This window comes from Amblyomma americanum, chromosome 4 (assembly GCF_052857255.1).
Source record: "Amblyomma americanum isolate KBUSLIRL-KWMA chromosome 4, ASM5285725v1, whole genome shotgun sequence".
Classification (NCBI taxonomy): domain Eukaryota; kingdom Metazoa; phylum Arthropoda; class Arachnida; order Ixodida; family Ixodidae; genus Amblyomma; species Amblyomma americanum.
In genome coordinates, this window is record NC_135500.1 from 13,595,557 (window position 1) to 13,618,664 (window position 23,108).

Here is a 23,108-nt window from a genome sequence, read left to right on the forward strand (position 1 = left end):
TCTGGTACTAACAGTACGTAGTCTGAGACACTCAGCTTTTTCGTACTTTGCCGCCAGGCTTCACCATCGGACTGCTTCCCGAAGCGACAGATTGAACCTTGAGTTCTGTCTTACTTTCTGGCTGCCAGTCAGTGAATAGATATGACACAATTTTCTGTCAGACGCCGCTGGTTGTGCTCTACAGTCACCTAACTGCTTTTGTCCAGCAGCTTTTCGTTATCCCTTTGTTCAGATTGAGGAGGCTCGAGGTTGAGCATTCGGGTGTGCTATTCGGGGGTGCCAACCTCAGCCCTTAGCTGAGCTACATTCTTGCCCTGTGATTCAAGTTTGCCCAGCCTGCGTTTCAGGTCAACCACATCTGTCCATTTCTTTTCGTTCGTGCTGGAAAATCGTTGCTCTGCTCAAATTTAAAGTTACAATGAGCCCTCGTTGTTGTGAACAGTTTATTTGAGCGGTAGCAGCTGATCGTGTTTGCCGCTTATACTGGTGAGCATGAGAGAATCACTACTACTTTTTTGAGCTACTTGAATTCGTGATTAGGAAATCTGCAAGCCGAGCAGCGCCTATTTTTGCCTTAGGCGTCACTTTTTGCCTTGATATTTCAATAAGCAATTCCTGTACATTTTTCGGTGTGATTTCTTACTGGCAATGCTTTAAGCCCTTAGCACGTGGTGCCGCCAGCCCCTTGCTTCTAAGCATGGGCTGCTTGGCGGGCGCGAAATGACTACGAATACAAACATTCCTTAACCGCAAGCCTTCACTCAGTCCGTGTGGAGAAAGCAAACGGAATGGGCAAAGCAAGGTCTCTAAGCACGGGGTTATCGGGCCATGTGGTGCAGCATTTGTTCTGTCCCCCACCTACCTCCTCCTTCTGGTGATGCACGGACTCAAAATGACTACAAACTCAAGCACGCCTTTTCCGGAAACCTTGAGCCAGCATTTTGGGAATGCACGAGGCGCCGGCACGGCTTATATGGTCCCCCTTTGTGGGGTGTCTTTTCTGCCCTTGCCTCACTCGTTCACGTTCGGCGACACAGACGCTTTTGACGACAACAAGGATGCTTTGGCTGAAAACGTTCGCATTAACGGCTAGCGCTATAAAGCAGGAAGCAGTGCTCTCCACAGACATATAGAGATTGGTCGTCAGCGGTCTGTAAATAAAGTTTTGGTGGGTTAACGGGGGTAGTTATAAAGTGCTGGCCCAGAGGCCGCAGGGTAGGAACGTCCTGTCACTTGTTTGCCCATTGTCCTGAGCCTGTGAAAATTAGTTATGGAAACCCGTCAATATTGTTACATAATTGTTCGTTAATGCTGGAAAATTTGTCATTGACTCTAGTGGGCCAACCTCTACCAGCAGGTGTCGCCTAGGCTGTTTTTTTTTTTTGGCTCGTGACGCCGTCGGGGGAGGACGCTTTTTTCGGCGCTCCAGCGACTTCGCCCTAAGCTGAATGCTTTTTCGTATTTACTTTTGTACCTGCTTTAGGGGCAGTAGTTTTAAACCGAGTTAAGAGTAGGAAAGCTAGCGGAAGTGTGTGTGCCGAAGGTTTTTGCGTATGAATTTTGGCGGGCTTTTATGTTGCGTAGTGCTGAAGGTTTTTGGTGTGGGAATTTTGGCGGGCTTTTACGTCGCGTAGTGCCGAAAGTTTTTGTGTAGGAATTTTGGCGGGCTTTTACGTTACGTAGTCGGCCAAACGATGGGTCGGCAAGCTAGGAAACCCAAAGTGGACGGTGAGCTAGTGCAGTGCCAAAAGTGCGACCGTTGGTGTTATTTAGACGGGACGGAATTCGAGATCTTAGCCAAGACAGTAGCGTACGGCGGCGGGAGAGACCACTAGCGCCATCCGGAGGGCAACAGTCGCAGTCAGGAAGCGAACGGTTACAGCGCAGAAAGGTTCTGGTAGTTGGTGACTCGAACGTAGCGAGGGTTGAGGGAGGCGTTTCGACGACAGTGAAGGCGGAAAACGGTGCAGGTGGAGGCCCAGTCCGGGAAGTGCATGGTAGATGCAATGGCCTAAGCCCAGGAGGTGGTAGGGGACAACATGGATGGCGAACACCTTGTCGTTATCCATGCTTGTCTCAACGATGTGCTGAAGGGGAGGAGCCAGAACCTCGATAAACATAAGTGCGGATGCGTAGGCTTAGATAGGCCCCTGAGAGTGTGCATGTGAGCATATGCACAATCCCAGAGGTCCAGAGGCAGTCTAGTGGAACGAAAAGAAGGCTCGTTGAGGCTAACCGTGTAATTAGGTTAATGAGTCGACGACTAGGATACAAGGTAATGGAAGTTAACAGTGACGTGTACGAGGTCAGGCCCCACCCTTTTGCACAAGATGGCATTCACTACGGTGGTGCCACTGGCAAGAGGGTAGGCAGTAGGATAGGTCGCAAGGCAACCGCATTTTTGGGGGGACCCAGAGCTCGGAGGGAACCAGTGTAGAAAATTAAGAACCAAGGTCAAAGAAAGGATGGATCCATAGGAGAAGAAATAAACACAAGTGCCGGGGCCAATTTAATGCGGATTGTAGGTTACATTAACATGAAAGGTAGCAGAAATAGGCTGAAATGGGAGGAAATAGAAGAACAGTTAGGGCAGGAGATATTAATGATATATGGTTTAGTGCAAACACATCTTAGAGACATGGAGCAACCACCCTGCAACGCAGACTACGCATGGAAATATTGCAATAAAACAGAGAGCAGCAGAAAGGGGGGTGGAAATGGGGCATTCATTCATAAAAGTAAGAATTTTCAAAGGGTTAAACTGGGATGCGAGGAACATTTATGGCTAAAAGGAAAAGTGGCAGGAGAGCAAACACTCCTTGGCTTTGAATACCTGTGGACAGGAGCTAACGGCAAAGAGGAAAACTGGAAAATGGTAGAATGTATTGCACTTGCAAGCGACATTGATGAGCTAGGAGGACAGGGCGAGATAATTCTATTAGGGTACATGAATGCACACATAGAAGACCTGGATGGGTACACAGATTCGACAGGAGGCATGCTGCAGGACATGTGTGACAGGCATGATTTAGTTGTATACAACAGTACCGAGAAGTGTGAAGGGCTCATAACATGGGAGGTAGGGAGTCTGCACTCGACGATAGATTATGCACTAATGTCACAGAGGATGTATAACAGATTAGGGGTAATGAGCATAGATGAAGATGGTTCCAGAAGTCTAGGTAGGGATCACAAGCCTATAAAGTTGAGTTTCAGAAGACAAACCAATGAAGGACGGAAGCGTCCAGGGAACACGGATATTCCAAGAAGAGAAAGGAACCAGAAGCTGATGTAGATAGAAAATGGGATACCTTCATGAGATACCTTCAGTGTAGAAGGGAAGCATCCTCTTTGATTAATGAGAAAATTAGAAGAAAAGCTGCCCAATGGATGTCAAAATAAATAAAAAAGGATGGAAAAGCAGCCGAGAAATTCTGGGAACACATAAATACAATGAGTAATAAGATTAGGCTAGAGCAAAGGTTTATTGTTACAGATCAGGGTATTCGACTAGATGGGGATGAAGCAATGAAACACATTAGAACAATGATGACGGAAAAATTTAGAAAATTGTTACACATAATTTATCGAATGAGGATAGACCAGTTACTGCAATTATTATTATTATTATTATTATTATTATTATTATTATTATTATTATTATTATTATTATTATTACTATTATTATTATTATTATTATTATTTATCAAATACTGCCAACTGCCTCTTGGCAGTCAAAGCAGGAGTGGATACATTGTTCTTGAACAATTGCCAAGTTTATTTTAACAGCGGAAAGCAAGAAAACATGCGATTGACAATCAGCCACAAGGGACAGCGCACAATCAAGAAATAGAAAAAAGAGAGAAGAAATCCACTTGGAAAGGCGGACGGCAAAGCAAGAAGCGCTGTAAAGAAATACTTCTTGCATCATCGATAAGGTGACACGGCCGTTACAAAAGATTCAACAGATGGCATGCCAGCAACCTCATAGGGTAAGACGTTCCACTAGGCTATGGTTCGAGGAAAGATTGATGAACGGTAGGTGTTAGTTTTAACCTGCAGTATTGCAATTGCCTTCCTGTGCTTGCTTCTCGTTTTCCTGGATTCGTTGAAATGCATGCAAGTGTGAAAATTGATTTTGACATGGTTGTTGATAATATTGTACATCATTTGTAGGCGGTGTAGTTTACGGCGCATTTCTAGTGACGGGAGCCCCGCTCGCGTTCTCAGATCTGAAACAGTGAGACCTCTATGGTAAGCGTTGTAAATGAATATAAGTGCTTTCTTTTGCACCCCTTCAATAAGTTTGATGTTTTTCTTAGTATGAGGGTCCCGAACAGTGTCAGCGTAATCAAGCATTGGTCTAACGAGTGTCGTGAATGCTCCAAGTTTTCTCGCACAAGTGCAGTGCCTCATGCGTTGCTTCAAAAACAACAGCTTTTTTAGGGACGTCGAAACAACGTAATCAACTTGTGCGTTCCACGCTAATTTGGAGTCAACTAACGCCCAGATATTTGAAGTTGTCAGTCCGCTTGACATCTGAATTGTTAATTTTTAAGGTATATATTAACGGTTTTTTCTTTCTTGTGACCATCATATGGGCACATTTTGAGACATTTAAGTTCATAAGCCAGGTTTGGCACCAAATGTTAATTGCAGAGAGGTAATCACATAGCACAGTCAGACCTTGTACAGATTCGATGCTGTGGTACACGATGCAGTCATCGGCGAAGAACAAGCATTGTACAGAGGAATCCAAAGACAGGTCATTTAAATAGATCACAAAAAGAAGAGGCCCAAGGACAGAACCTTGTGGTACTCCCTTGATAATACAGGGGCCGATGAAGAATGCGAGTTTTCTATGCAGACTTACTGTTGTCGATGGGATTAGTAACCATCAAGCCAGTTCTTTTTAGCTTAAAAATAACCTCTTGTGGCAGTCTTGGTAAAACACCTTTCCGATGTCGAGGAACAGTATATCAATTTGCCCACCACCATTAAAAGCTGCCATGATATCACTAGTTGCGTGTAGTAGTTGCGTAACCCTGGATAGACCACGTTGAAAGCCGTGCTTTCCCTCTGAAAAGAAATTATTATTTTCCAGAAAACTTCTTATGAGCTTAAAAACAAAGTGTTCCATTGCCTTGCTAACCGTGCACAGGGGAGAAACAGCTCACTTTACCTGAGCAAATTGCTTGACTTGAGCAAAGTGAGTGGGAAAGAGCAGAGAAGCAGGTTCCTAGTGGCACGTCGACAGGACCGGATGGTATTCCCATAATGTTAATAAAGATGCTAGAACCAAAATCCAACCAAACATTAAGAGAGGTAGTGAACAAAATGATAGTGGATGGCAGAGCTACCGATAAATGGCGATTGAGTAGAGTAAACATGATATATAAGGGAAAGGGGGACAAAGCTGTCATAAGCGACTACCGTCCCATCACAGTGACATCTGTGGTTCACAGGGTTGTGATGCAGATTATAAAGGACAGACTGCAGACTTGGGTGGAGAACAAGGGGGTGCTAGGGGAACTACAGAATGGGTTCCGGGAACAAAGGAGGTTGGAGGACAATCGGTTTTCATTAACGCAGCGTATAGAGATTGCTGAAAAATTTACGAGACACTTTGGTAACTAAAGTGTAGCGAGGCGAAAGCCGCTTCCAGAAAGTTCCACTGCTGACACAGCGCGGCGACGGGGCATCTTGACACACCGTCTGCCCAAGGGCGACTGCTGACTTTTTTTGCTTAGCACGACGCGCGGCCATAGACGGTCTTTGCCTTTTTTTTCTGCGACAATCAATCACACACACCGCAGCACCTGTCAATCAATGCCAGATTTACAGAAATTTCCACGGCTTGTCCCACGTCACACCGTTCCCGTGGCTAAATCGATACCCAAATTACACTGCTTTAAGGGATCATAAGTGGTAATTACGCATAATTACACATTTTCCCACCTAATTTGACACGCATCTGACATTTTTCCGACCTTTCTGTGACAATTTTTACTATTCCGTGACGACTTCCGGTAGATGCGACGTCACACCGCTTTCATTGCTATATCTATACCGAAATTATACATCTTTTGGGGATCTTAAGTATTAATTACGCTTAATTACACATTTTTTCATCAAATTTGACACAAATCCGACGTTTTTCCGACCAATCTGTGACAATTGTCACTATGCCGTGACGAATTCCGGTGGATGTGACCTCACACCGTTCCCGTGGCTATATCGATGTCCGCGCTCTTTTGGATGTAATTTCGATATTTATGACTATATTTAATTACCTAATTACTATATAGTCATCAAACTTGCCTTCTTGGTTTATTTTTTTCTCCTCTATCTGAAGCACCTTTCTTTTTCAGCTATATTTTTTAGTTGCCGAGTTAAACGTGCGACACCCTTTTCGAACGGAGGGACGACAGCATCAGCGATTAATGGCTATCGCCTTAAACGGAACACAAGCCCCTATGGCTAGCATTTCTGGATACTATGGGAGCCTATGAAAACGTTATTCAAGAGGATTTGTGGGACATACTGGGAACATTGGACTAGGCTTCAACCTTTCTATTTTCAAGCAAGGAGAATGGATTAAACAATCATTACCGGGACTAATGTATGCGGATGATAAAGTGCTAATGGCTGACAACAAGGAAGATTTACAGAAGTTGATAGACGTCATACGTGGTATAGAGGGAGATAGATTAGGTTTCAAGTTTAGTAAGGAAAAATCTGCAGTCATGGTATTTAACGATGAGGTCGGTGAGCATAGAATACAGGAGTTCACGCTAGAAGTAGTGGATGAGTATAAGTATATTGGAGTGTGGATAAATAACGGTGCTGAATATCTGACAGAGTATGAAAAATATGTAACGAATAAAGCTAGTAGGAATGCAGCTGTCATGAAAAATAGGGCACTGTGGAATTACAATAGGTATGAGGTAGTAAGAGGGATCTGGAAAAGGGTGATGGTCCCTAGCCTGACCTTCGGGAATGCGGTCCTGTGTATGAGGCCAGATGTTCAAGCAAGGCTGGAAATTAGGCAACGGGGAGTAGGGAGGTTAGCTTTGGGAGCACATGGCAATACACCAAATCAGGGGGTACATGGTGATATGGGATGGGCGTCGTTCGAGAGCAGAGAAGAAAGCTTTAAGATAGCATTTGAGGAGCGATTGAGAAAGATTTTTATTTTATTTTATTTATTTTATTTTATTTCAGTACCCTCAGGGCCCGAGGGCATTACAGAGGGGAGCGGGGTACAACAGACAAAAAAAACAAAGGAACAGCAGTCACAAGTAACACAAAAATTTGAACAAAAATATGGCTCGCGCAAATCAGTAGGTTACAGCAAATACAATCAAACAATTAACAGTCATTTAACACGAAATTATGAGCAAAGAATAAAAGTAAGCATAAAAGTAAGCATACCACGCAAACAAGCATACCACGCAGACCAGGTCCGTTTGAACTACCACATAAGCTGAAAAGAATAAACGGCAGGGCGCAAGAATTACATGTACTATGTTACCATCAAGTTAGTTAAAGCCGATTTATACACGGAATGGTCACTTATTTCGACGACCGATCGGGGAAGGTGATTCCATTGGGCCAATGTGCTGGGGATGAATGAGTTGTAAAAGTGGTTTGTTTGGCATGAAAGAATACCAACTTCATGACGATGATCGATCCGAGCTGAAACGTAGCAAGGTGGCGTTATAAATTTTCTCTTAAGGATGGGGTTATCGTAGTAAATCTTATGGAATAGACAAAGGCGGGATATATTTCTACGTTGCGACAGTAGTGGGAGTGATAAGCTTGATTTCATGGCACTGACACTAGAGTTACGGTGATAATTCGAGAGAATGAAACGGGCCGCACGGTTCTGTATAGATTCGAGTTGGTATATTAGTGTCTCTTGATAGGGGTCCCAGATAGATGCAGCATATTCTGGTTTACTACGAACCAACGACTTGTAGAGAAGCAGTTTTACGTAGCTAGAAGAAAGATTAAAGTTACGGCGTATGTAGCCCAGCATGCGGTTAGCGTTATTGCTTACATAGTCTATGTGTACTTTCCATGAAAGATTATGGGAAATGAAGACACCTAAATATTTGTAAAAAGGCACAGACTCAAGGCTGCAATTATTAAGACGATATGAAGGCAATGTGGTGTTACGACGAGAAACCCGCATGTACTTGCACTTTTTTATGTTTAGTTCCATGTTCCATTTGTTAGTCCATTCAAGAGCATGATCAATATCCGATTGAAGAAGAGCTATATCAGAGTCACTGTTAATTTCGCGGTATATGACGCAGTCATCAGCAAAAAGATTTATTGTTGAACATAGATTGTCAGGTAAGTCATTGATATATATAAGAAAAAGCAGAGGCCCTAGAACAGAGCCTTGTGGTACTCCAGATCGAACTGGAGAAGTGAAGGAAGAAGCATTATTAGCGGTGACAAATTGTGAACGATTAGTGAGAAACGAATGCAGCCACCTAAGAACGTTAGGGTCGAGGTTAAGTTTACTAAGTTTAGAAAAAAGCAGTTCATGAGAGACCTTGTCAAACGCCTTTGAGAAATCGAGGAATATGCAGTCGACAACGGAACCCCTGTCGAGGAATGTGTTTAGATCATTTGTGAAGGTTAAAAGCTGTGTTTCGCAAGAAAACCACTTTCGAAATCCATGTTGACTGTCCGTAAAAAAGGCATTAGAATCAAGGAACGATGCAAGGTGAGAGTAAATAACATGCTCCATGATTTTACACGGAATGCTGGTAAGTGAGATGGGTCGATAATTATGCGGGGAATGTTGATCACCAGATTTATGCAAGGGAATCACCTTCCCAACCTTCCAGTCATCAGGTATACATGCTGTTTCAAGAGATTGCTGAAATAGGTTAGAGAGTATTATTGCGCTTTATACTTTGGTTTTAATCAAGAACTTCGAACTAATGTTATCAACACCACATGATGAAAAAACCTTTTGTTTTTCGACAATTTTTTACACTCCAGCAGGATCAAAGACAATAGAATCCATCGGTAAAAAGTCAGCACTGTTATATGCAGGGGTTACCGAACACTGATTTTTGGAAAAAGCTGAAACGAATACACTGTTTAGAACATTTGCACATTCATTAGGATGAATTAGTTGGTCACTGGAGTCTTTAAGGCTGATGGATGAATTGTCTTTTTTGTTAATTACGCTCCAAAATTGCCTAGGGTTATTTATCAAAAGGGAAGGTAATGTGTCATTGAAAAACAAATCTTTGGCATCCTTCAGTGCACTTTTATATTCAAGGGCCGCGGCCTGATAAGCAGTCCAACGTTCTTGGGAACCGGTTAGTTTTGCATAGCGGAACATGCGTTTTTTCTTATTACAGAGCCGTTTTAACGATTTAGTGAACCATGGTGATTGACGGTTAGAGGTGATGACTAAGCGTGGAACATATTTTTCAGTGAGCGCAGCAACTTTTTCATCACACAGGCTCCAGTTAGCATTCACGCAGCGATCATGAAAGCTTAGCAAGTAATGGTCTAGAAAAACAGACAGTTCAAGGTTAATAGCATCAGAATCAGCAATTTTGTAATCATGGATATATTTACTGTGGTTACGTTGATGGGGAACTGCGCAGGTCAAAGCAAAATGAAGGAGTAGGTGATCACTTAACCCTGGCAAGTATGATATGGGCTGGAAAAAAATCAGGCGATGTGGTGAGTACCAGATCGAGGATATTAGACGCAGTAGGTGAAATTCGAGTTGCCTGCGTTACAAGCTGGGATAAGTTAAAATCACTGCACAAATTCAAGAACATGTCGCATTCACTTGAAAAAGGTTCACAATAAGAACTCACATTAGACCACACTATGTTGGGGAAATTAAAATCACCCAGTAAGGTAAAGGGACTGCTCGGATAACGGACTGTAATCATATGAATGACATCATGAAGATCGTTTACAAAGGTGGGGAAGGTAGACGGCGGACGATAGCAAACGCCCACTATCAATTTCCTAGAGCATGTGTGAATTTCAACCAGTACAAGTTCCAACGCGCTTACAAAATGGATCGGGAAAGACATAACAGTATCAGCAACAGCTACAAGCACGCCTCCGCCACATCTAGAACCCCTGTCGCACCGATAAATGTTAGATCTCTTTTTACAGGTAAGAAGTTCACAGCTATCTATCTTCGCCGATAGCCAGGTTTCAGTAAGACATACAATGTCAGCATCGCAAGCATCAATTACAGAACAAAGATAATCTCGTTTAGGTATTATGCTGCGAATATTTGTGAACAAAAAAGAAAGTGGGGTAATGGCCGGGGACTTAGTTCCACTGTCCCTCGCGCAGTGCTAATTGGTAACAAGTTCGGTCGGTGGCGCGGAGGCGCTGTGGGTATCATTCGTAGGGTCCTCAGAACGGACGGTTGGCAACGGGAAGGCGCTTGGGATTTCATGAACGGAGTCATCAGGGTGATTGTAGGAGTAGCATTTATTTTTTTATGTAAAGCTTATTGAAGCGAAGCTTGAAAGTGAGCGGCTGGGATTTGCCAAATTCGACCAGTTTTTTTCTAGCGTGACGGGTGGCGAAAGAAAAATCCTCGCTAAGCGCAATTTTTTCATCCTTGAGCTTAGAACAGTTAAGCAGTATTCTCTGCTTTACCTTGAAGGATGAAAATTTGGCAATAATTGGTCGACATTTTTCCGATGCGATGGATGGATGGATGGATGGATACGGCTGAACCCTTTACATCGGGCGGTGGCTCAAGCCACCTAGCCATGTCTTGTGAAATTTTACTCCTGTCTTGCTTTTAGCCACCAATCAGATAACCTTCGCTTGGTTACTTCTAACCTCTTAAAATCCACTTTCCCTTCACTATCAATAAACCCCAATGCCTTGGGTAAGTCAGCTCCGCTGCCTTCCACTGTAGGGTGAAGCCCTTTACAGAAAAGTATCAAGTGTTCAGCCGTTTCCTCCTCCTCTCCGCACGCAATGCACAAAGTGTCTATCTCCTGGTACCTGACTCTATACTTCTTAGTCCGCAAAACTCCAGTCCTGGCCTCAAACAACAAAGAACTTCCCCTACAATTATCATAGATATTTTCTTTGACAATTTCCTGTTTAAAGGTCCGGTATGTTTCTAGTGCCGATTTCGTCAGCATCCCTGTTTTCCACAAAGCTCTCTCTGTTCCTTTAACCTTTTTCTTAACCGATAATTGCTGATTTGCCCCCTTACTGCTGTCCAGATATTAGCTTGTCAATTTTCTAGTTCGCTTTCTCCATTTCGTGTCAACATTTTTTATATACAGGTATCTGAAAACTTTCCTAGCCCACCGCTTTTCCTCCATCCTTCTCAATCGTTCCTCAAATGCTATCTTACTGCTAGCCTCTCTGCTCTCGAAAGACGCCCATCCCATATCACCCTGTACCCCCTGATTTGGTGTATTGCCATGTGCTCCCAAAGCTAACCTCCCTACTCCCCGTTGCCTAATTTCCAGCCTTGCTTGAACATCTGGCCTCATACACAGGACCGCATTCCCGAAGGTCAGGCTAGGGACCATCACCCCTTTCCAGATCCCTCTTACCACCTCTTACCCACCGAGCCTGTGCGCTCTATCGATCAAAATTTCAGAGGACGGAATTTCCAAGCAGGATGAAAGAACCTTGACTAGCTTTTCTTCTGACTGAGCCCAGGACTCTGATTGCGCGTCAGGTATGCCATAGAACAGAAAGTTATCGCGTCGCTGCCTGTCTTCAAGTTCAGACAGGCGCGCGCGCAGCTGAGAGTTTTCACTAGAAAGTTGGTCAACTAACTGCTGAAAAGGATGTACTTCCTTATCGGTTTCGTCGATGGTAACAGTTTTGCGCTAAACGTTAGTTAATCTTTTGTTCATTTCGCTCAAATCTTCTTCTAACTTCAGCTGGGACTTCTTAAGATCATCAATAGACTTTATGAAAGCCTTTTGGTCCAGTTGCATTTACGCAGTTCGCGTGTTCAAAGTCTCCAGTATTGCAAACATATCTTCCAACTGCTTAGACTGGACGTCAGGAAGAGAGTCCTGTACCTGATGCCTCGTGTTAGGCCCAGGGTTGAGCTCAACGTCCCCGGACAACGCCAGAAGTTGGTTTACAATATCAAAGCATTCACTGAACACACAAAGCAAAACTCCCGGGAGTGGGAACAGCAACAGGCACACGTCATTAGATTTCTTAGCGTACAGGGAAGTAACAGAACTAACCTGGACGAAGAAGCAGAGCGGATTAGGTGGCCGGATCCTGGTGCTGTTCTCACGCCCACTAAGGGCGCCGGGGGCCCACCAGCTGTTCATATAGGCAGCAAATGATGTCGCTGTTGATCTGGATCTTTCATGCGATGGAGGGACGGCGATGAAAATGTGCCTGTCTTGCGGGCATGCGGCATCACAAGTGTCGTTAAGTGGCAAGGCAGCTTGCTGATCTCACGGGTAGGTGACGATAGTGGCGCATTGCTGAACAGAGCCCATGCCGTAACCTGGACGAAGAAGCAGAGCGGATTAGGTGGCCGCATCCTGGGGCTGTTCTCACGCCCACTAAGGGCGCCGAGGGCCCGCCAGCTGTTCATATAGGCAGCAAATGATGTCGCTGTTGATCTGGATCTTTCATGCGATGGAGGGACGGCGATGAAAATGTGCCTGTCTTGCGGGCATGCGGCATCACAAGTGTCGTTAAGTGGCAAGGCAGCTTGCTGATCTCACGGGTAGGTGACGATAGTGGCGCATTGCTGAACAGAGCCCATGCCGTAACCTGGACGAAGAAGCAGAGCGGATTAGGTGGCCGCATCCTGGTGCTGTTCTCACGCCCACTAAGGGCGCCGGGGGCCCGCCAGCTGTTCATATAGGCAGGAAATGATGTCGCTGTTGATCTGGATCTTTCATGCGATGGAGGGACGGCGATGAAAATGTGCCTGTCTTGCGGGCATGCGGCATCACAAGTGTCGTTGAAGTGGCAGGGCAGCTTGCTGATCTCATGGGTAGGTGACGATAGCGGCGCATTGCTGAACAGAGCCCATGCCGTAACCTGGACGAAGAAGCAGAGCGGATTAGGTGGCCGCATCCTGGGGCTGTTCTCACGCCCACTAAGGGCGCCGAGGGCCCGCCAGCTGTTCATATAGGCAGCAAATGATGTCGCTGTTGATCTGGATCTTTCATGCGATGGAGGGACGGCGATGAAAATGTGCCTGTCTTGCGGGCATGCGGCATCACAAGTGTCGTTAAGTGGCAAGGCAGCTTGCTGATCTCACGGGCAGGTGACGATAGTGGCGCATTGCTGAACAGAGCCCATGCCGTAACCTGGACGAAGAAGCAGAGCGGATTAAGTGGCCGGATCCTGGTGCTGTTCTCACGCCCACTAAGGGCGCCGGGGGCCCGCCAGCTGTTCATATAGGCAGCAAATGATGTCGCTGTTGATCTGGATCTTTCATGCGATGGAGGGACGGCGATGAAAATGTGCCGGTCTTGCGGGCATGCGGCATCACAAGTGTCGTTGAAGTGGCAGGGCAGCTTGCAGATCTCATGGGTAGGTGACGATAGCGGCGCATTGCTGAACACAGCCCATGCCGTAACCTGGACGAATAAGCAGAGCGGACTAGGTGGCCGCATCCTGGGGCTGTTCTCACGCCCACTAAGGGCGCCGAGGGCCCGCCAGCTGTTCATATAGGCAGCAAATGATGTCGCTGTTGATCTGGATCTTTCATGCGATGGAGGGACGGCGATGAAAATGTGCCTGTCTTGCGGGCATGCGGCATCACAAGTGTCGTTAAGTGGCAAGGCAGCTTGCTGATCTCACGGGTAGGTGACGATAGTGGCGCATTGCTGAACAGAGCCCATGCCGTAACCTGGACGAAGAAGCAGAGCGGATTAGGTGGCCGCATCCTGGGGCTGTTCTCACGCCCACTAAGGGCGCAGAGGGCCCGCCAGCTGTTCATATAGGCAGCAAATGATGTCGCTGTTGATCTGGATCTTTCATGCGATGGAGGGACGGCGATGAAAATGTGCCTGTCTTGCGGGCATGCGGCATCACAAGTGTCGTTAAGTGGCAAGGCAGCTTGCTGATCTCACGGGTAGGTGACGATAGTGGCGCATTGCTGAACAGAGCCCATGCCGTAACCTGGACGAAGAAGCAGAGCGGATTAGGTGGCCGGATCCTGTTGCTGTTCTCACGCCCACTAAGGGCGCCGGGGGCCCGCCAGCTGTTCATATAGGCAGCAAATGATGTCGCTGTTGATCTGGATCTTTCATGCGATGGAGGGACGGCGATGAAAATGTGCCTGTCTTGCGGGCATGCGGCGTCACAAGTGTCGTTAAGTGGCAAGGCAGCTTGCTGATCTCACGGGTAGGTGACGATAGTGGCGCATTGCTGAACAGAGCCCATGCCGTAACCTGGACGAAGAAGCAGAGCGGATTAGGTGGCCGCATTCTGGTGCTGTTCTCACGCCCACTAAGGGCGCCGGGGGCCCGCCAGCTGTTCATATAGGCAGGAAATGATGTCGCTGTTGATCTGGATCTTTCATGCGATGGAGGGACGGCGATGAAAATGTGCCTGTCTTGCGGGCATGCGGCATCACAAGTGTCGTTGAAGTGGCAGGGCAGCTTGCAGATCTCATGGGTAGGTGACGATAGCGGCGCATTGCTGAACACAGCCCATGCCGTAACCTGGACGAAGAAGCAGAGCGGATTAGGTGGCCGCATCCTGGTGCTGTTCTCACGCCAACTCAGAGAAAACGGTGGGCAAGAAAAGTTTTCAGATACCTGTATATAAGGAATGTTGACACGAAATAGAGAATGCGAACTAGAAAACTGACAAGCAATATCCGGACAGCAATAGGGGGCAAATCAGCAATTATCGGTTAAGAAAAAGGTTAAACATACAGGACTTTTAAGCAGGAAATTGGCAAAAAAAATATCTACGATAATTGTATTTAACACTCTTGCCTGGGCGAGTTGGTTCATTTCTAACAAATAATGCACTTGCGCAAAGAAAACAGGACACAACAAAGTAACACATCCGACAAGAACAGAGCGCAACTTCGAACTAGTTTATTAAGAGCAGGCAACTTGAATATATACCAGTGTTAGCCAACAGAAAGATTACAAAACCAAAAGAAAGATAAACCACGTGCGCTGTTAATACCAGCAAGCCGCCGCCAAGGGTACAACCAGATATCATTCTGTCAAACTGATATGATACTCCAAACATAACAATCAAAGCATAAAACCAAAAAAGAGAAACTGAAGAATCATGAGGTGAACAATGAACGCGGGGAATATGAGATATCTTAGCAAAGCAGTGTAAAAAAACCATAACAAAAGCAGTCAAACATAAAAGTGATACATGTCAACGGGTAACTATCCTCGTTGCAAAAGCAGTGTCAAAAAAGCGAGTGTGAAACACTCTAAACACATTAAGCCACAGAGATAACAGCACCGAGTTTCACCGACGTAAGGCAACCTAGAGGATATCGAATTTACACATGTCCATCTAAGAATGTTATCTCTTTGTCGAGCAGAACAACTGAAGCAGTACTAACGCATTCGTCACCGGTGTTAGCAATATGAAAAGCCTCATTTATTTCTCTCCGAAGTTTGGTCTTAGCATCGGCAAGAATCGTGGTATAGGTAAATATGGGCTTGCAACCATGATCCACAGTATGCTCTGGTAGGCGGCGTCTTTCGTGGTTTTTTATTGTCCTCTCATGCTCCCGCAGTCTCTCGTTGACGCACTTTCCCGTTTGTCCGATATATACGCAACTACAGGTTAACGGAATTCGATACACGAAGTTGGTGGCGCATTGGACGTAATGATAATCGTGCTTCTTTTCACATGACTCTCGCTTCTTAGACAGGACAGTACAAATACTAGAAAGCTTACTGGGGGCGGAAAAAAGAACCTTTACGTCATATCTATGGCCTATCTTTTTCAAGTTGTGGGAAATTCTATGGATATATGGTATGACCTTCATGCTCTGTCTTGGGATTGGGGGGCTCGAAGTCTTCTTGTTGCCTTCTTTTACCTTCTGTAGAAGACTGACTGTGACACTGCTGATGACGTCAGTGGGGTACCCTGCTTTCTCGAGACGGGCAATTTGGTTTCCAAAACTGTCTTCCATAAAGTGCGGGCAGCTTTTGTTGAGCGCTGCTTGAAGAAGTGTTCCTACAATGACACGTTTTATCAATTTAGAATGGGCGCTTTCATAAGGAAGCAGACTTTTCCTCGTACGTGGGTTGTACTTGTAACACAGATTGCAATCGGGTTGACCAATGTTGATCTGCAGATCTAAAAACTGGATACAGTTGCCTTGAGGGATTTCCCAGGTGAACTTCAAGCCTCTAGACTCAGTGGTGAACAGCTTAACAATCTCTGGCACCAAACCTTCAATACTGCCTTCTGACGGAGCGTTCAGTATGACCAGGTAATCGTCCACATACCTCATAATTTTGAGTACGGCCGTCCCTGTCAGGTTTTTCTGGATACGGTTGTCCACGGCAGATAGGTATATGTCACAGAGCACCGGTGCGACTGCAGAGCGTATGCAAATGCCATCTTTCTGCACATAAATTTATCTTCGAAGGATATGGCTGTCGATTGCAGGTAGAATTCCAGCAAGGTGATGAAGTCGTCCGTACTAATTCCAGTGTAATTTTGAAAACTTATCTCATCTGAGCTGGAAATCTTCTCCCGAACCGTTTCTAGAAGGTTTTAATGTGGAACGGAGTAATATAGATCCTCGACGTCTATGGAAAACGCTGAGGCGGCAGAGTGAAGGTCTTGAAAAGCAGTGATGGCCTCTGTGGAACATTTGACTAGAAAAGGATCATCGAGGGTCAGGCGCTTGAGTTGTTGCTGTAGATACTTGCTGACTGTAGCCTTCCAGGTCCCTCTTTCAGAAACAATGGTCCTTAGGGGGCAATCAGGTTTATGGGTTTTACCTGAAAAGAATACTTCCAGGAAGTTTTTCTTTGAGTTTTCTACTTCTCTTTTCATCCTGTCGAGGGAGAGTGTCCGTAGCATCTGCACAGCAGTGGATTTCTGTTTCTTTGGTTGAAACTTTAGTTGCTTAAAATTCTTGCTTAATGCTGCATGCGCTTTGTCTTTGAAAAGCGATTCAGGCATCACGACAAATCCCCCTTCCTTGTCAGCCTGGAGTACGGTGGCACCGCTACGCTGAATAATAATAATAATTGGCTTTTCGGGAAAGGAAATGGCGCAGTATCTGTCTCATATATCTTTGGACACCTGAACCGCGCCGTAAGGGAAGGGATAAAGGAGGGAGTGAAAGAAGAAAGGAAGCCTTTGCCGTCTTCAAAATGGGAGGCCTTCTTCTTGGTCCGGAATCAGCATTCCGCACGAGGCAGTCGACGCCATCACCAATCGCTCTCACTTTGTTGGTTACAGATACCCCGGTGGCTACGTTCCTCACAAGTTCTAGAAGTTGTGGTCGGTTTGTATGTGGTCCATAGCTGAATTTAGGGCCATTTTGCAGAGTTCTTCTGACGCTGTCGGGTAATGGCACGTCCCCCAGAACGGTGACTGCGCCTGCCGCTTCTCGCTGACTTTTTTCCTTACGAGGCAGATTTGAGACTACATGGCGCCACTGGAAATCTGTAGAATTAGCGGCCAAGTTCTTGTACTTGGCGAGGCGACGAGCTTGCCCTGAAGGTTCAGTGCTCTCATTCACAAGTACCTTGAGACAATCTTCCAGCAACCTAGCCTGATTCCAGTATTCCGATTTCATAATCTTGCAGATGAGTCTCACATGACCCCATGACGGCTCCGTTAGTCCAAATACGCGTCGCACCTTCGGAGGCGTCTGCTTCTTTTGGATGCAAAAGGTTAGATACCTTGCTTGGCAGACGGTGCTGGCGATTAAATTCTGTTTCTGAAAGAGGGACCTGGCAGGCTACAGTCAGCAAGTATCTACAGCAACAACTCAAGCGCCTGACTCTCGATGATCCTTTTCTAGTCAAAAGTTCCTCAGAGGCCATCACTGCTTTTCAAGACCTTTACTCTGCCACCTGAGCGTTTTCCATAGACGTCGAGGATCTATATTACTCCGTTCCACATGAAAACCTTCTAGAAACGGTTCGGGAGAAGGTTTCCAGCACAGATGAGATAAGTTTTCAAAATTACACTGCAATCAGTACGGACGACTTCATCACCTTGCTGGAATTCTACCTGCAATCGACAGCCATATCCTTCGAAGATAAATTTATGTGCAGAAAGATGGCATTTGCATAGGCTCTGCAGTCGCACCGGTGCTCTGTGACATATACCTATCTGCCGTGGACAACCGCATCCAGAAAAACCTGACAGGGACAGCCGTACTCAAAATTATGAGGTATGTGGACGATTACCTGGTCATACTGAACGCTCCGTCAGAAGGCAGTATTGAAGGTTTGGTGCCAGAGATTGTTAAGCTGTTCACCACTTAGTCTAGAGGCTTGAAGTTCACCTGGGAAATCCCTCAAGGCAACTGTATCTAGTTTTTAGATCTGCAGATCAACTTTGGTCAACCCGATTGCAATCTGTGTTACAAGTACAACCCACGTACGAGGAAAAGTCTGCTTCCTTATGAAAGCGCCAATTCTAAATTGATAAAACGTGGGATTGTAGGAACACTTCTTCAAGCAGCGCTCAACAAAAGCTGCCCGCACTTTATGGAAGACAGTTTTGGAAACCAAATTGCCCGTCTCGAGAAAGCAGGGTACCCCACTGACGTCATCAGCAGTGTCACAGTCAGTCTTCTACAGAAGGTAAAAGAAGGCAACAAGAAGACTTCGAGCCCCCCAATCCCAAGACAGAGCATGAAGGTCATACCATGTCCTGTTTTCTTTGCGCAAGTGCATTATTTGTTAGATAATTGTAAGGGAATCTCTTTGTTGTTTGAGGCCAGGACGGGAGTTTTGCGGAATAAGACATATAGAGTCAGGTACCACGAGATAGACACGTTGTGCGTTGCGTGCGGAGAGGAGGAGGAAACGGCTGAACTCTTGATACTTTTCTGTAAAGGGCTGCACCCTGCAGTGGAAAGCAATGAGGCCTTTACCTCTGCCCCCTACGCGGAAAGAATCCGTGAAACAATAAAGATTCAATTCAAATTCAATTCATTTTTAAATCTGCGAACTGGACGAGTTGGTAGTGATTCATATTTGAACCGCGCAATAAAACAACGGAACACAATGCAGCGCTTGTGGTGTCCATTCTTCGCTGTGTTCCGTTGTTTTATTGCGCTGTTCAAATATGAATCAATTAATTTTATTCAAAGCATTGGGGTTTAAGGACAGTGAAGTAAAAGTAGATTTTAAGCAGGTAGAACTAACCAAGTGAAGATAATCTGATTCAATACAAGAGTAAAATTTCACAAGCCATGGCTAGGCGGCTTAAACCACCGCCCGATTTAAAGGTTTTTCCTCCATCCATCCATAGTGTCTCATTCATCCCTAAAGAAGGGCAAGGGTTGTTTCATACCTGAGTGAAATGACCTGTCTTGGCGTGCCCGCGGATAACCCTGAAGCTGCCGATGCCTTCTGTCGGGTAGTACTTGTGCTCGTCGAACCAGTTCTTGATGCGCTGGCTCCAACTGACGCTGCTTCGGTTCCGGTTTTCGCCACGCCAGCCAACGTTCTGACCGACGCGTGGAAACCGAGCTGCAGTGGGTGGGGAGAAGCCATGTTCAGCCAGATTACATCGTTTGCAGGAGGAAGGAAATCCCTCTACTGTAATCTTTGTCTTGCCGCTACTACAGAAAAAAAAAACTGGATTCGACTATCCACTTCCCTTCTCTCCGAATGGCCTCGGCTACCCGTTCACCGTTTTACCCGCTCAGTTTTGTTTTACAGCATTAATGCCATACCCTAGCGCAGACGAAACAAACACCTTTAAAGATTAATGCAAGTCTGTCAAGCAGCCGAATATGGTAGTATCGAACTGAAAACAAAGGTAAAAATGACTGACCTCTCTCAGCACCTCTGCATCAAGGTGAAAGCTCATTTTTATGTCCCGACAATTGGCGCACGAAGGACGATCCTAAAAGTGAACAATATTCAGGGGAGCGTCGCCACTACCACGGCGTCTGCTCTGGCTCCATGCTGCAGAAAATGCTGCGCGTAGTGCCTGCGGAGCGGCGCTCAGTATTCCTCCGTAACCAGGATGGGAGCATCTAGCGGAACATAAGATCATGTCAAAAAGCGCCGCGCAGTGGCTACGTCGGTTACTTTCTAACAAGACATTGAAAAGGGCGGCCTCCACAGCGCCGCTACCTAGCGATTACCTTGCCCTGGTCGGCGCTTTTATGAGACGACTGTGCAGGCAATCTGGCCATCGAAGAAAAGGTTTAAAATAGAGTTGGGAGTACCGTTTGTCCCGCGAACTTTTCTTGTCTTCCTCTTTCCAAGCGCTTTAAGAATTTAAGAAGCTATACCAACTAGCACACATGACAACTTTGTTAAACCATATTCTTCCTCTTGATTTCGACTCATCGTCTTCTGCCTGACTACGCGTCCTGCTGTGCAAGGGCCTCTCTCAAGTATCTCAAATTAACCCTTTCCTTTGCCAGCTGCGCCCGCCGTATCCCCGCAAACTTCGTAATCTCATCCGCCCAACAATCTTTCTGTCGCCCCTGATATGCTTGCTTTCTCTTGGAATCCACTCCGTTACCCTTAAGGACCAGCGGTTATCTTGCCTTCGCATTACCTGCCCTGTCCAAACCCATTTCTTCCTCTTGATTTCGACTAGGAATTCATCAACCCGCTTTTGTTCCCTCACCCACTCTTCACGCTTGCGGTCTCTTAACGTAACAGCTATCATTTTTCTTTCCATAGTTCGCTGCGATGTCCCTAACTTAAGCTGAACCCTTTTCATTAGCCTCCACGTTTTTTCCCCTTAGGTGAGTGTCGGTAAAATACAGCTGTTGTATACTTTTCTGTTTAGGGTTATTTGTAAACTTCCATTCATGATCTGAGAGAATCTGCCATATGCTGTCCACCCCATTCAAATTGTTTATAGTTACTTCCTTCTCAAGATCCGGATAAGTAGGCACTACTTTCCCTAAGTTAGAAGTGTTCCCATGCTGCTTCCAGCACCTCGCTACCTGGCTGCCAGAATTTTGTTATAGAGCCTTGCATCCTTTTATATAAATGCATGCACTCTGTATAAGAACATTCACATGCACTGAATGCGTGCACGAGCACGTTCTTCATGTGTTCAGATATGTTGATTTTTTGAACATTCTGAAGCTTGCACCTGGTGATTCGCTTGCAAACGTCGTCAGCAACGTGCTGTATTCTTTTCATGACCGCCAGTGCAGTGAATTTTACTCATGAAATGCCAATAGCAATCTCATTCGGTTCCTAGACTTAATGCTAACGTTTAACGAAGGCCAAGTCTCCTGGAGCCACTCATCGGGAACTAAGATAGCGCTATTACCCTATGTTTCGTCGCACTCCAAACTCATAAAAAGAGCCATAGTTAGCCCTTGCCTAAGCAATGCCTTGCAGAAGAGCTGCAAACATACAGCGAATGACAGCTTTCACCAGCAAGTCCTGCGTCTAAGTGACGCTGGTTATCCGGCTCACGTGCTCGCTGCAGTTGGCGAGTTGATGCGGCAGAAAATTGAGATACAGAACACACGTGATTCCGGGAATGTTAGACTGGAGGGGAAGGAAGTGGAAGCGGTGCCCTATCTTCACGGTGTCTCGCATAACCTGAAGAAAGTGGCACAACGGCACAGCGTGACGGCAGTCTCCCCTGCACCTTGTAAGCTGTCTGCTTTATGTTCAAGAATCTCTGCAAGGGCGACACTGTGAATAATGCCAATAGGTTCGTTGCTTCTTCGACTCGTGCCGTTTACAAGATACCCCTGTCATGTGGTAGTATGTACACAAGCCAAAGTGGCAGATGTGTAAATGACCGGGCATGCGAACATAACAATGACCTGAAAAATCTGTCTGATCAAAAAAATCTCCCACGTCACTGCAGGAGTTGTGAGTACTGTGTTCCGGCTTTTAACATGTCAGTCATCGGAAAACGTAAAAACAAGGAGGAGAAGGAAATCCTGGAGGCCTACCATATCCGGCTGCAACACAGTGACACGTGCGTCAGTGCACCGTCTTTGGTACTCACGAACAAGGAATTTAATTTTCTAAGCGGAAGAGTGCGCGCGTAAGGTTGATAGGCAAAATAGGTGTCTTTTGTTGTTTTCCATAGCTTGAGCATGTGCCCATTCATTGGTGAATCGCCACATATGTGTTGTTTTTAGTGAGTCTAGTACGCATGCGTGTTTTAAGGTGAAAGCCTTTAATGGCTCATCGTTGTCCGTCCGTCCGCGAAATCTGTCACGCTTTGACATCATCACTGGCATGATTGCTATAACACATATGCTCTTAGCAAGTGGTCATTAATTACTAATTACTCAATATTTGTAATGAACGAAAAATTAAATAAAAATAAAAAGGTTAAAATACACATACAACTGTGTAACGGAATAAAAATAAAAATTAAACCTTAAAGGTGCAAACAATAGACAAAAAGTAAAAATAAAGAAATGAGATATAAATAAAAAATAGAAGAAGCAGCCAAAGTGGGCGCAGAAAGCCTCTCGCATCGCGCACTTTAGATCGCCTAAGCGCCCCCGGAATTCTTAGTGACGTTGTTTGGCCGTCTGTTTATTAAACCTCAATTGTTAGTCCAGTGTTATCCTGTGTTTTTCTTCTGGCATTCTAGCACTTTCGCTGGTGAAGTTATGTCCAAATATTCATTTGAAAGTTAGCACATGTAGTGTCTTCGTTCTGTCCATGTTTCCGAACGCTGCAGTCGTCATATGATTGAAATTTCCTCAAAATGGCCCATTGCTGGCGGTTTAAACTTTTGTCCGGTTCGGCGTGTATTTTCTTTGTTAATCTCAAATGTTCAAGTAATTCCTTATAGCTTAATAACGGTTGTGAATAATTATGTTCCTTCGAATGTTCTGGTCCTCGGGGAAATAGCGCGTGGGCAGCGGCGTGAACGCATTCGTTTCCAACATCCGCAAAGCGTTCAGGGGTCCATATGACTACGGTCTTCAAGTCCCT

The 23,108-nt window shown here is 45.6% G+C and overlaps 1 protein-coding gene and 1 pseudogene across 1 annotated transcript in view; both read right to left on the minus strand.

The window, feature by feature from the left end:
- LOC144127740 (venom allergen 3 homolog) overlaps positions 1–23,108 on the minus strand; it is a 79,992-nt gene that overhangs the window by 41,530 nt on the left and 15,354 nt on the right. The window contains exon 2 of the mRNA XM_077660638.1: positions 19,510–19,688. Within this exon, the coding sequence (XP_077516764.1) occupies positions 19,510–19,688 (179 nt within the window). The remainder of the gene's footprint in view (positions 1–19,509; positions 19,689–23,108) is intronic.
- On the minus strand, positions 10,359–12,781 carry LOC144127631 (uncharacterized; annotated as a pseudogene).